The sequence below is a fragment of the Astatotilapia calliptera genome, chromosome 10 (genome assembly GCF_964374335.1).
Source record: "Astatotilapia calliptera chromosome 10, fAstCal68.1, whole genome shotgun sequence".
In the NCBI taxonomy this organism is placed as follows: domain Eukaryota; kingdom Metazoa; phylum Chordata; class Actinopteri; order Cichliformes; family Cichlidae; genus Astatotilapia; species Astatotilapia calliptera.
This window is the reverse complement of record NC_137431.1, coordinates 26,844,266-26,857,174: the sequence shown is the minus strand read 5'-3', so window position 1 is coordinate 26,857,174 and position 12,909 is coordinate 26,844,266. Positions and strand designations below refer to the sequence as shown.

Here is a 12,909-nt window from a genome sequence, read left to right as displayed (position 1 = left end):
CATGAATGCTGCATGCAACTTTAATCCTATAAATACAGTATTTTTTTACATGCACTTGTGAAAAAGTTTTTTGTTTTCCTGGGTTCTTTTCTTTTTCGTCATTCAAATTTGATGTGCTAAAGTTCTCGACATCATACCTGTGTTGTTATCCTGTATTTTAATCACTGTAAGGATACACAGCCGTGTGTGATTGGTTTGAGAAAAGCTGGCTTTGGCTGTCACTCTGGATCTACATTGAAGTGCTACTGAATAGCTCCGTAGTGACAGTGCTTTATTCTTCCTGAAATAACCACTGCACAACTTGGATCTAAGTTGTTTTTTTTTAACACAAGCACCTATAAGGTCATATTCATCCCTTTAATTGCAAAAGAATGGATACACAAAAAGACATGCAACAAGTCAAGAAACGTGAGGTCGGATGACTTTTAATAAATAATGTTTGCCTCGAATTAACTTGCGGTGTTTTTTGCTCCGCAGGCTCGGACATGGCCATCTTTTGCCTGCTTTGTGGGAAGCGCTTCCAGACCCAGACAGCATTGCAGCAGCACATGGAAGTCCATGCCGGAGTTCGCAGCTACATTTGCAGCGAATGCAACCGGACTTTCCCCAGCCATACTGCACTCAAGCGTCACCTACGCTCACACACAGGTCAGTGAAAGCCGCCTGTGGTGATAAGGCGGCGATATCATTTCACCGAGGTGTTCCATGGGGCGTTATCTGTCTATTCATATCCAGCCTTTTCTCTTGGTCTGGAATATGCGAATGCTGTAACAAATTAAGTGCAGTAGTCCATAATACATTCTCTGTTTGATCTTGGGCGACCCGCATGTACCCACACCAGGTCGGAAAGGTAATCCCTTTGCTCTTTTTTTCTGTATCCTAGAGTCTGCTTTGATTTTAATTCAAAATACCTCCAAAAGTAGGATTCATCATAATTAGATGTCTGAACCACCTCCTTCCTAATGCTAAGGAAGCACATCCAGAACTAGTCCCTGTAATTCCTAGCTGAGTAACAGTCACCTTCCAAAACTTTGAGTATATAGTAGATGAAACACGAAGACCTGACAACTGCAGCCATTTGTTTTGTTAAATCAGTGCACTTATACAGCTTAGCCTTTTGATTCATTTCCTTAGCGTATTTAACAAAAACAACTCAAATCCTTCTAATAAAATGGATGGCATTGCGCACTAACAAGTAGTTGATATCTTTAACTTCTAAGTAGTTTCCATGAATGACATGCTAACTCATGTGCACAGAGTCTGTATTTTTTACTTTTTAAGGTTTCTTCAAGTCCAAAAGCTGCTGTGTGTTTACTTTAGGATGGGAGTTTTAACTTTCACTGTCCAGGACAACTGGGTGTGATAAGAGAGAGTAAAAGAAGTGATGCCACTGCCTTTATTTCCTTTTCTTTAGGGCAACAAATACGATACATACATGAACTCTCATACAACTTACACATATTTAAGCTCGTCATACAACAAAGGACCTTCATCACATATAGGATGCCTGAATGAAAAGGTACATAGACCCATATGAATGGTAGTGACAGTATCACTCCCTATCAGATATCCAGTTCTCTTATCAGTTAGCCAGGAGCGGAGCACGTGTATGTAGATAAAGGACTTTCAGGTGGAAGCCTTAGTAATCACCAAAGTATTGACTATTGGAGAAATGATTAGTAGGAATTAATAATGGCAGAATACATTTTCCACCCAGCTCATACTGATGCCAGATTTCCGTTTTATTTATCGTGCATGCCCACACCTACTAGACCACAGACGTGCAGTCCCTGTGGTTCCATAAAATCTACATTTATTATTATTCCAGCTGATGCTCTACCTAAACGGTACATATTCTTAATTTTTGTGTGTGTTTAATGGAGGCTAGTATAATGTCCAGCAGTGTCCCATAATTCAGGTCATCTGAGTTCATTTTTAGCATAAAATAAAATATAATTCATTCTCAAACAACACGTAGGGATAGGGTGGCTAGTACAGCACAGCCAGCGTAGGGTTGCCATCGACAAATATAGGTATACAAATAAAGAATTCATGTTTTGTTTGTAGCAAATTTGAGTGAATTATGTTACCACTTTCCTGTTACGCTGCTGTTTTTGCTCATCTGAATAAACAGTATTAATTCAGGTCAACACAAAATGAATTCTGCAGCAGTCACAAAAAGCGTATTTACAGCAACTATTTTTTTCTTGTTGTTGCTGTTGTTGGGTTTTTTGGTTTGTTTGTTTGTTTTTTTCCCCCCTTTTTGTCAACTTGTAATACTCACGGTGTTGGCTCTCTACTGAGATGAGGCCAGGATACTAATACATTTTTGCGAGGGAGCAGAGGTAGCCTGACGGATGCGGCTATTCAGAGTAAAGAGAAAAAAGCCGTAGCCATGACAGAATATGAACACATGGAAATGAATCCCATTTCACTGGCAAGGGGATGGACGCTTTTTTCCTTCCCCCTCTCTCTCTCTGTCTCTTAGCCAGCCGCCTGTCTGCGACCTTAAATAACAGTCTCACTGTCAGAGCCGATTTAGCTCACCGGCTCACGGATAAATATTTGAAACGAAAGGCAGTGAGATGAGAGCAGTCGGCCCTATTTACAAGTCAGGCGAATACACCATTAGTGTGTGATGGTGGCAGAAGCCGGGGGGGGTTGAGGTGGCGGAGGAGGGAGGGGGGGAGGCGGACGTGGCTGCTTGAGCCGCCTGTACAGTAGCGGTGCACACATCTGTTCTATCTACCAGACATTGGAGGGGACACATGCAGCGTCTCTGATCCACCTGCCCACCCGGGCGACGCAAATGTCACCTCAGCTCGTCAGTGGAGCTGCAGATGAGACTTTGCAGCCTCCTGCCACTTTGAACCTCATCCCACTGTGGGCGTGTGTTAAATCACAATGAGCCAGCCGTGAAAGCAATCGTTTAAATATGATGCAGAGCCTTTTGTCAGGGGATTATAAAGTCAGCAACTCGCACAGCCATCATAGGCGCCAGAAATAGGTCTAATTTACCCTCCAAAAAAAAAAAGTAGAGGCATGGTGTTCCTCTGCATTTACACTTTGATGTTAATAATCTCATTCACACTTTGCTTGGTAACGAGGCAAAAATAGTGCTTAAAAACAGACAGCTAGACAGCGTATCCACCTTAGAGAATCAGCCTTATAACTTTACCTTCATGTGATGCAGAGACACGTGCACTCTCACCTAGCAAAGTTCAAGTTCGGATTTTTGTCTAATTCTTTTCTTTATATTTTGTTATTTGTTCCTTAATGTATCAATGTTGTGTTTTCAAGTTTTATCGGATGCATCAAACATGCAGAACCCATAAAAGGGTTGGTTGGGTTAAGATGTGGAAACGATTCAATTAATAACGCCCTAATTAACTTATTTTCACTTGTATCAAACGTTAGATCTACACCTTAACTAAAGTGCCATCCTCGCTTGTTTTGTGCATGTATTTTCTAGGAGAATATTCCATTCAAAAAGAAATATAGATTAAGTGAGCATGCAAAGGGGTGTATCTGTAAAGATAAATTAGACGTTAAGCCTGTCTGAATGTAGCCCTAGAGGCAAAGCTGCAGTAATGTAAGTCTGTAAATGTAAATAAATTATGTCCATCTGTATGTTCTTATCAGCTAGGATCTTTTCTCGTCTGGATTCTGTAAGACAGCTCAGCTCAAGACATTTGAGTGATTAAAAGCAAATTGCATAAAGAAAGCTGCCATGTATTGGAAAGGAAATCTTTAAACCAACCAAAGTTTCTGCAGTAATGTGCATTTGTTTTATTTATTTACTTCAAGTTAACTTTATGCAAGCGCCAAAAAGCAGATAAAATGGGAACCATTGGCTCTTCCTTCTATAGTTTTAGTTCTGGTCCTAAAAACATCAAAACCGTTGTCATTAATGCTGATTAATGGCATACGCTATCAAAGACAGTTTATCCATATTGCAAAAGCTAACAGTGCTTAGTAATTGCTAACTAATTACTTTGATAAATGGAAGTAGTGACTAAGAGATGTTTCCATTTGGTGTCATATTTTGTCTGGATTAATAAAGACTCATCACTGAACACATTTAAATTTAAGATCTGAGATATGTGTAAATTACTTTTTGAATGAAGGTTCAGCTCTATAGGTTTTCTCTCGATTTAAAAATGATTCCTTAAAAAACTGTGCTTTAAAATAAAAAACCAAAATGAATTTTTGTTTCATGTAAACTCCAAAATTTAAATCTAAAAAAGCATATATTATAATAATTGTGACATCATTGTATATTTTCATGTAAGTATTATATTATATTATATTACACTTGCATTATATATTAAAGCAGCACAACAGTGTCCCTGTTGACAAAACCTGCTTTGCAAAGGGAGGAGAAAAACCTTTCACATGCCGCCATTTTTTTCTCTTTGTTTTTCTAATTTTGGGAAAAGCAGTTAGTTATATGCCAAGTTAAATCACAAAATTAATTCATTCTTCTTGTCTGTTCTCTTATTCTGATTTAGTGATGGTTGATCTGTTTTTGTTGTTTTCGGAGGGTGTGCTGTTCTTACAGATTTAGCCTTCCGCTTCATTCAGACCTGGAAAAATTGTATTTCCTCTCATCTGGACTTAAGGCAGACACTGAAACATGGAAAGTAATTGAAAACAAAACACTGCAGGAGAAACGCTGATCCATATTATATTACCGTAATAATGGCTTTTCAGTGGCAGACTTTGGCGTTTAGGTGTGACAGTTGTGTGGTAAATGAGGTTTGGATGAGGTGTCTTTGTTCCAGTGCGCACAGTTGTTTCCAGCACACAAATGTATCATGGATGCACTGGTTCCTTGCAGGTATTTTCCCAGAAGCACGGCTCAGTTTTGACAAAAAATCCCCAGTAAATACCAAAACCTCAATTCCTGGTATTCAACCTTAATTTTTATGGACAGACAATGGCAGCTCATCTTCCATACAAAGCATTCTAGATATTGCTTGGTTATTGGTTGACTCACTATTCGGTTGTATCAGCTGACAGCAGAAAGCAGCAAAAGCACTTTTATGGACATTCATTACGCGTGCTTCATTTTACCTGTCTGCAGCTTTATCTTTTGAACGCAGCCTTGCTGGTGCGGGCTTTGACACTGGATCACCGTTTAGGACGAGGAAGCAGGAAAAAAAAAACAACCTGATTTAATGGTGTTTATTTCAGCATCTTAATCTTGCCATCTCTCTTTCGCCTCCATCACTGTGTTTTCATTTTCTTCCATCCACCTGCGGTTTCATTACCTCCCCTTAACATCCTATTGCACATTCTTACTGCGATGTTGCCTATCTGTTAAATTTATTTTTGTCTTTATTTCGCGCATGTAGTACAGTATAGGTTCGAGCACTCACGCACAAATGCACAATGTTGGCTCATAAAAAGTGGCAGTCATAGCAGCTGTGTTATTTTTCTTCCCCGGCACCACATGCACACAGACATACACACTCTCTCTTTACAGACCAGACCTTCATTAATATTCTGTTGTTGTGCACTGTCTGTGTGTAAGTGTCTGTTTTTTTTTTCCCTTTTTTTTTTTTTTTTTTTAACTCTGGGCCAATTTGCTGTCTGCTGTGGCGGGGTGTTTTGTGTTCGCAGCTGTATTTGATAGTGCTACAGCCAGAAAGAGAGAGAGAGCGAGAGAGGGCTGAATTGAATTTAGAGAGAGAGAGAATGAGGCAGTTTCTGGTCCTGGCAGTGATGGAGCCTGGTGATTTACAGCCTCTTACCGTATATAATGAACACGCACCGTGTGCCCATGGGCACAGGAACCCTCAGCAGTCCTTTGGGGTGTCAAAGGAGGTGATGAGGAGGGGTCAGGAGACGCAGGTGGTGATGCTCGGGGGCACCCTTGGGTTCAGTCACCATGCTGTGGTTCCACCTCACTTTGCCGGGTCCTCATCTGTCGCGTCCCTGCCATGTGGTCACACCACAGAGGGATGGAGAAATGGAGAGAAAATAAAGAGGAAAGCAAGAATGGAAGGATGGAGAGATGGGGGAAGTAATAGTAGCAGATTTGGGATGGACGGAGGACGTGTTCCTATTATTCTCCGCCTCCCATGAGAATATATCCTGACAAAATGAAGCCTTGTCTGCTCCTTTACATTCTCACAATGTGATTACAGAATTGTGTCCGACTTATATAAAACTCTGCAGTGCAACTTTGCACTTTGGCGTCCCCGAGTGGCAATGGGAGATAACATGCGTGATGAGCATCCAGCAACAGGGTGCTTGAGTGAGACCGAACCCCCTCTGTATGTTATACCACGGTTATTTTTTAGCTTCTGCTGATACCAGAAGCTCCTTAATTAGATTTACACTGGGTCTCTAAGCCTGAATATTATATATTTGTTGTCTATTCATTATATATAGCTAAAGCAGTTGTAGCCAGCACAGACTAACAGAGGCACCCTTACTTTAGCGCAGTAACTGTAGCATTGATTTGTGTGTTTGGGTATAGGAAAACATTGCATTGTTGTCAAATATGATTTTGAGGTTGTTTTCTTCTTGCTTTTTGTTTATTGCTGTTATTTCTTGTAAGATTTGCATAAATGTCTACAGTAACTTGAGATAAAGTCAGTGTAAATGGGTTAAATTGAAGTGATTTATAAACCAAATCTAAGCTTCAGATCATTTACAAAGCTATAAGAGAGATCATGGACACTCTCCAAAACTCTTTATTGTGTTTTCCAATTTAATTTAAATAGCACTAACTCACCATCACAAACATACAGAATACATATTGTGTAGAAATCTGTATTGTGCAGAAATCCTTTATTATATTATCAAATGAATCAAGTTCTTTCCTACTAATGGAAGATTTTTGATGTTTGCCAACAGCACACGTTAGCACAGAAACATGCATCTAAACGTAAATAGCCCTCCACAGACATTCTTCAAGTATTAGCATCCCACTTGCTGGTTTGATCGGAGGCCTTAATTAAAGGCAGGTGAATCTGAGCTCAATTATTATTCTTGCAGCGTCGTGCAAGCCCACCGAGCTCTGTGATGGATTGTGATCTCTGCTGTGGTTGAAACGCTAGAAAGAGCACAATGTCTTACAGCGGGAGCCACTGATAACTTCATGCAGACAAATAAAGACTGTCACTTTTATTGATTTTTGCCCAGCCCCCACCACTGCCACCATATACACCCACATCCCCTGCTCCATCCCTGTCTCAGTTTTATCCCTCCCCCTTTACCCCCTCCAATCCCCAGCATTCCCTTTAATGGGAATGCATCCAGCATCAGAAGGCTTTGAAAACATTTCCCTCCCCAAAAGTATAACATAGCCGACACGTGATCAACATTTAAAGAGTATCCAGTTTACATTCCTTTCCCATCCTTTCTTTGTCTCTCCTTCTAAATAAACCAGTTACATGTGTGCATACTCTATGTGCATACATAAAATCTCAAATAAAATATGCAGGATGGAAGTGAAATAGTCTCTTAACAGCGGGGCAGTGGTAGCAGCACATAACGAGAAATGCAATTTATTCTCTGGCACGTTGCTACTTGGACAGGCAGATAATGAAAGGCATAGGTCACTGATGGTGACTTAAACCTGCAGCGGTAGAGTGAAATACATTAATAAATATCCACAACATTACTTGGATGGAGAGTGTAACACTGGGGGGAAGCAAATGACGCAAGAAGCAGCCCCTCATCAAACACGGAAATACAATTAGTCTTTGAACTGCTGGTGAGAGGCTCCTGCAAATCATAATATCCCTGATCACTGACATCTGAATATGCATTACAGCAGCCCTGTGGGGACCTGTGCAGTGGCAGCATGAGGGGGAGAATGTTATCATTTTCATTTCTGAAAGCATGCATGCTATACAACCGCCAGCAGTCTGATGCCTACAATAACTGCGATGTCTCAGGAAGGAAATATGATGCTATCTAAGGAAAAATTAAGGAAGGGTGGAGACGGGGCGTAAGGAGGCTAATATAAGCCAGTCAACATGCTGCCAGTGAATGTCAAGACATGGTACATTTATCTTCATTTACATTTTTAGGCATTGTCATTTAACCGTGATGATGACACACTGTCTAAAATACAAATATTGTGTTTTAGGACCGGCTACATGGCAGTGATCGAGGATGCAGAGTAATTTGGACTCTACGACTAGACCAGTTAAAGACAAATGCCTGAATTTGGGTCTGCTTAAACACATATATATCCAAGGATAATAGATTCTGTGATGACAAACTCACTTCTTTATCCTAGGTTTGCACATTAGTTAGGTGATCCATTAGTGCATTGTGACACTGGGTCTGCATGGTCAATAATACATCTCGAGGCTGGTGAGCAGCCATGACAGGCTACAATTATTTAAGGGTTTGGACAAAGCAAAACAACAGCGCAGGTGATTTGTAGACAAAGACAACAGATGGGTTATACTTGTCTGCTGTTATTAAAGGCTTTATGTAGCTACGCATTGGAAGATACTGCATGCTGCTCTTGCATTGTGCACAACCCCGACAAAATAATCAGATAAAGTAAAACATTTTGCAATGCGGCTTCCTTCACAGTAGCTTTCTAATTTTTTTTGAAGGTGGAAGCTATTTTCAGACATTTGACGTTCTTCTTTGTCACAATTACTAGAGTAACACTTGAATTGTACATGTAAATAAAGACAAAACCTAAGCTTCTTGGTGCTGTCATTTTCACTGAGTTGTCATTAACCCTTCGAGCTATCTTTTCACGAGCTCAACCAGTGCAGTCTTTAGCCTTTTTATGATACAATGTCATCAGCAGTTTGTGTGAATGTGTCCTATTTTTTCTTTCCACATTTTAGCCGGGGACCACCCATTTGAGTGTGAGTTCTGCGGGAGCTGCTTCCGAGATGAGAGCACGCTGAAGGGCCACAAGCGCATCCACACCGGAGAGAAGCCCTATGAATGTAACGGGTGTGGGAAGAAGTTCAGCCTCAAGCACCAGCTGGAAACCCACTACCGTGTGCACACAGGTACTGTGACCAAAATAAGTAAAGGCTTTAGCGATAATGGATAACAATCAAAGCATTCGGAACTATTTATTCTCACTTGATTCTGTGTTGTTTGCGGTAGAAAATGAAAATCTATCGTGTGCAACACAGTGTAGCATCACAACAACTTTAGCTTTTTGTTTCAGAGCAAAAAACTGTAGAACTTCCTGTTCAACATTTTTCATATATACTCAGTTAACAAATGTTTTGGTGTCTGTAGAGGCCCAGTGACCCCCAAACTTGGGCAGGACAAAAATGGATGCCAGATCATTTCAGATACAATATGTTAACAAATTAATTTTGCAGGTGATAGCAGCTATGTGAAAAAGGCCAGACTAGTGTTTTACACTTGCTTTTGAGTCTTTTACTGTACTAAGTTCTTCTCACCTCACTTGCAGAAAGAGCATAAACTGCAGTAATGAGGTGTTCTAAAACATATGGTGCATGATGGGGGAGCCTGTTAAGGGACTCTCTTCTAGAAAATCCAAGTTGCAAGGCGCAGACCAAACCAGATGAATATCTTTGTTGCTGAGATACAGTAGATGAATGTCTCAGAAGACTTTGTATTGATCTTAGTATATTTAGAGCCCCATAAAGATGTTGACACAGTGATAAGCTAGGTGCCCTGGAGAATGAGTGCGTGCTACGTAGCAGAGTGAGCGAGGATACCACAAGTGCTCACCAGGATGGCACACAGCCAAAGGTTTATGCTTCCTCACCATCCCTTTTTCTCAAACACACACATAGCAGCACCCTCCCATCTCCCATTCAATAAACCAGCTGTTAAGCCACACTATCAAGGCAGCCTGTCCAATAATTGGCTTCCCCCCCCCATCCACCCTTTCGCCTTTTGTGTTGGGGAGGGGGGCTTTGCGTTAAGCTGGAGAGCAACAGCAGATAACAAGAGCAAGTGACAAGCTCACAGTCAAAGGCCACCTCGCACAAAAGGGAGCTGCTTGATGAATCATCGACATTGGCAACCCAACCCCTCCCCGACCCGTCCTCTCCACACATTCCAAATGCCAATGGCGGATCAATACCTGGGCCCTATTTGCAATTCATTATTAGCTGGTTATTTGAAGCGACCCTGTTTACAGTCTGGTTATCAATATCAACATCATGCAGGTGTCCACACTGCTACAAAGAAGCGCGGGGCCTGCAACACTGTATTTATGCTTATTGGCTCAATGGAAGCGTAACCCGGGCCCTGTGGAGGTCAAGGTTAACCGGGGATTCAAAGGAGCAGACGGGCTGGGCAGCAGAGGCACAAAGTCGGACGTTTCGCAGCACACATGCGCAAAGATCTAGCTGAAAGGTGACAGCGAGCGCTGGGCCAGATCACTTCCGACAGCCCATTTCAAATGCCATTGGTAAAGGTCAGCATTTACATGTCTAATTTGCGTCTGCCGGCTTGAGCGCTGGTGGATTATTCCGTGCCATCACTCAAATCATTAGCACATTTAGGCTGGCCGCTGTTGCTGAATTGAAATGTGCCTCTGGAATATAGCAGCCCCCACAGCAAGAAAGCAGTGTTGCACTATGATTTATGACACTTGCAGGAGTTCTCGGTGTCGTCAGCTGTATTTTCTTGTAATGTGCTGTAGATTAGTTGATTAGATCATATTCTATAAAAGTAAATACGCCTGGAATTTCTTTCTTCTTCTGATTGTACTGACTGGTTCTTATCACAGGTAAACAGGTGATATGATTTAGAGAGTCTCTTATAACTCTTGTATTCTCTAATTTGGGTCATTTTGAGCATATTTCTACCGCTACTCACTCTAATAAGTACTAAGAGCTGAATTTTGAATTTTACAGTTTTTACAAGTAATAACAAATAAAGTATATGTTAAATTATCCTCTGCATGTACTTTAAAACTGCTGGCATAATATTCCATGTATATTAGTTTTAATAGCAGAACATCTCCTTTTCTTTTTCTTCTGTTGCACAGCCTGATGTAACTAAAACCTTGATCCTTCAAAAATCTCTTTACACAGGGGTATTTTAATAAAATAATGACATAGAAACAGTTCTATCCCTTTAAAGTAAGAATAATTAGTAAACAAATCATCATGTGCGCTGCTGCTGTGAGGGGATACTTTGACTGGACCTGACGGGTATTCTATTTATTTCTCAGAGGTGAGAAAACTGCACTAATGTACTTGGAGCTTTTTATTCTCCTCTCACTTCTGATTTGTATCAATTATCGAAGGCTGTTGAGAATGACTTTAAAGAGTTACCATTATCTTTTACTGGTGCACAGTGTCGTCTGGAAGACATTTGGGATTTCACCTCTGGGTTTTGACTTGTCACTTTTTAGATGCATCGTTCAATTATCATAATAGCGTCAATGTTTCTTGTGAGCCACACAGAGAAAAAAATCTCTTAGTGGTGATGGGATTTTTTTTCTCTCCCACAACTTTTACTTCTTTGGTGCAAAAGACACCATGTTTAAACTGTCGGTAGATTTGGGTTGATTACATCTTGGGTCTGGCTGTTGTCCAAAGACATAAAGATGGCAACACAAGGTCAAAACAGACCATGTAGTGAAACCTAACTGACAGGGATGAACCACCTTCACCTTAGCTCCTCTTTTGAGGCAATGTTTAACTTGAAAATCTGTAAGATTTTTCTGACATCCAGATATTCAAAATAACCTAGTATACCTTTGACTGCTGCGGCCTTGGTGATTGAAGACACAGAACAGTAGCTGAATCCTCAGAAGCAGCTCAGACAGTTGCTAACCTGTTGGTCCATTTGCTGTTTGTGTGTTTATCTGACTTATGTTAGAAAAAAAAAAAAATATATATATATATATATAACTCAAATGTAATTTAAAATCGTTGGCTGTAGAAATACACACTTTTTACTGCATTTTGAACAGCAAGGATTTTTCTCATTGCATTAAATAAAGTTAATAAGTTTTAAGGCAAAGAAGCAGAAGTCATGCACTTATCAGTAACATCTTACAGACTAGTACAGTTTTTCCATCCCTCTAATGGATTTCAGTACTGAATTCCTTTATTTGCTGTTTAACGTCACACTTAGGCTAACACTGTTGTCTTCATCTTTAGGTGAGAAGCCATTCGAGTGCAAGCTGTGCCACCAGCGATCCAGGGACTACTCGGCCATGATCAAGCACCTGCGCACCCACAATGGCGCCTCGCCCTACCAATGCACCATCTGCCTGGAGTACTGCCCCAGCCTGTCAGCCATGCAGAAGCACATGAAAGGCCACAAGCCCGAAGACATCCCCCCAGACTGGCGTATAGAGAAGACCTACCTGTACCTCTGCTATGTCTGAGTCTAGGAAAGTGAATGAAGAGGGTAGGGGATGGGTTGAGAGGTAAGGGGAATGTAACAAAGCGGATAGGAGGCATGAGTGTTGACGATCGAGGAATGTCAACGAGAAGTGACTGGAAAGCAAGAGGGTTTGTTTTCTGTTTTTTGTTTTCATGCAAAGGCAAGCGATGAGGACGGGGTGGGGGGAAAGGGTGGTGATGGTGGGGCAAACGTGCTAAGAAGAGGAAGTCTTGGACACGGAGATCAATTCTCCACCATTGTTCGGATTCACCGGGTCATTCACTACATCTGCAACTGTGTTATTGTTTCAGGTCATTTCATGCAGCGCCATAAAGTGAGCAAGCTGCAAGGAAGTGACTTCTTGGATGCTGCTGAGTTGAGAAAGCAGATTCTCAAGGGCTATCTGAACCTCTACATACATGCTGTCGGGAGCCTTCACTGCGTTTTGAGGTCTTGTTTTGCTCAAAAAATGGAAAACTTTTTGGGGGGGGTTTGTTCTGCAGTGGTACTTTGTGCTTTCATGCTCAAAGTATCACTGCAAACCTACATCTTTCTGGTTACGAACTACATAAAAAAATATCTCAG

General features: G+C 41.1%; 1 protein-coding gene across 2 annotated transcripts in view; it reads left to right on the top strand.

The window, feature by feature from the left end:
• The window catches only part of zbtb16a (zinc finger and BTB domain containing 16a), a 136,623-nt gene extending 124,165 nt beyond the window's left edge, over positions 1-12,458 (top strand). For both annotated transcript variants that reach the window (XM_026182526.2, XM_080307300.1), the window contains exons 5-7: positions 478-648; positions 8,832-9,002; positions 12,096-12,458. In XM_026182526.2, coding sequence (XP_026038311.2) covers positions 478-648; positions 8,832-9,002; positions 12,096-12,325 — 572 coding nt within the window. In that variant the 3' untranslated portion in view covers positions 12,326-12,458. The remainder of the gene's footprint in view (positions 1-477; positions 649-8,831; positions 9,003-12,095) is intronic.
• Positions 12,459-12,909: the final 451 nt, after the last annotated feature.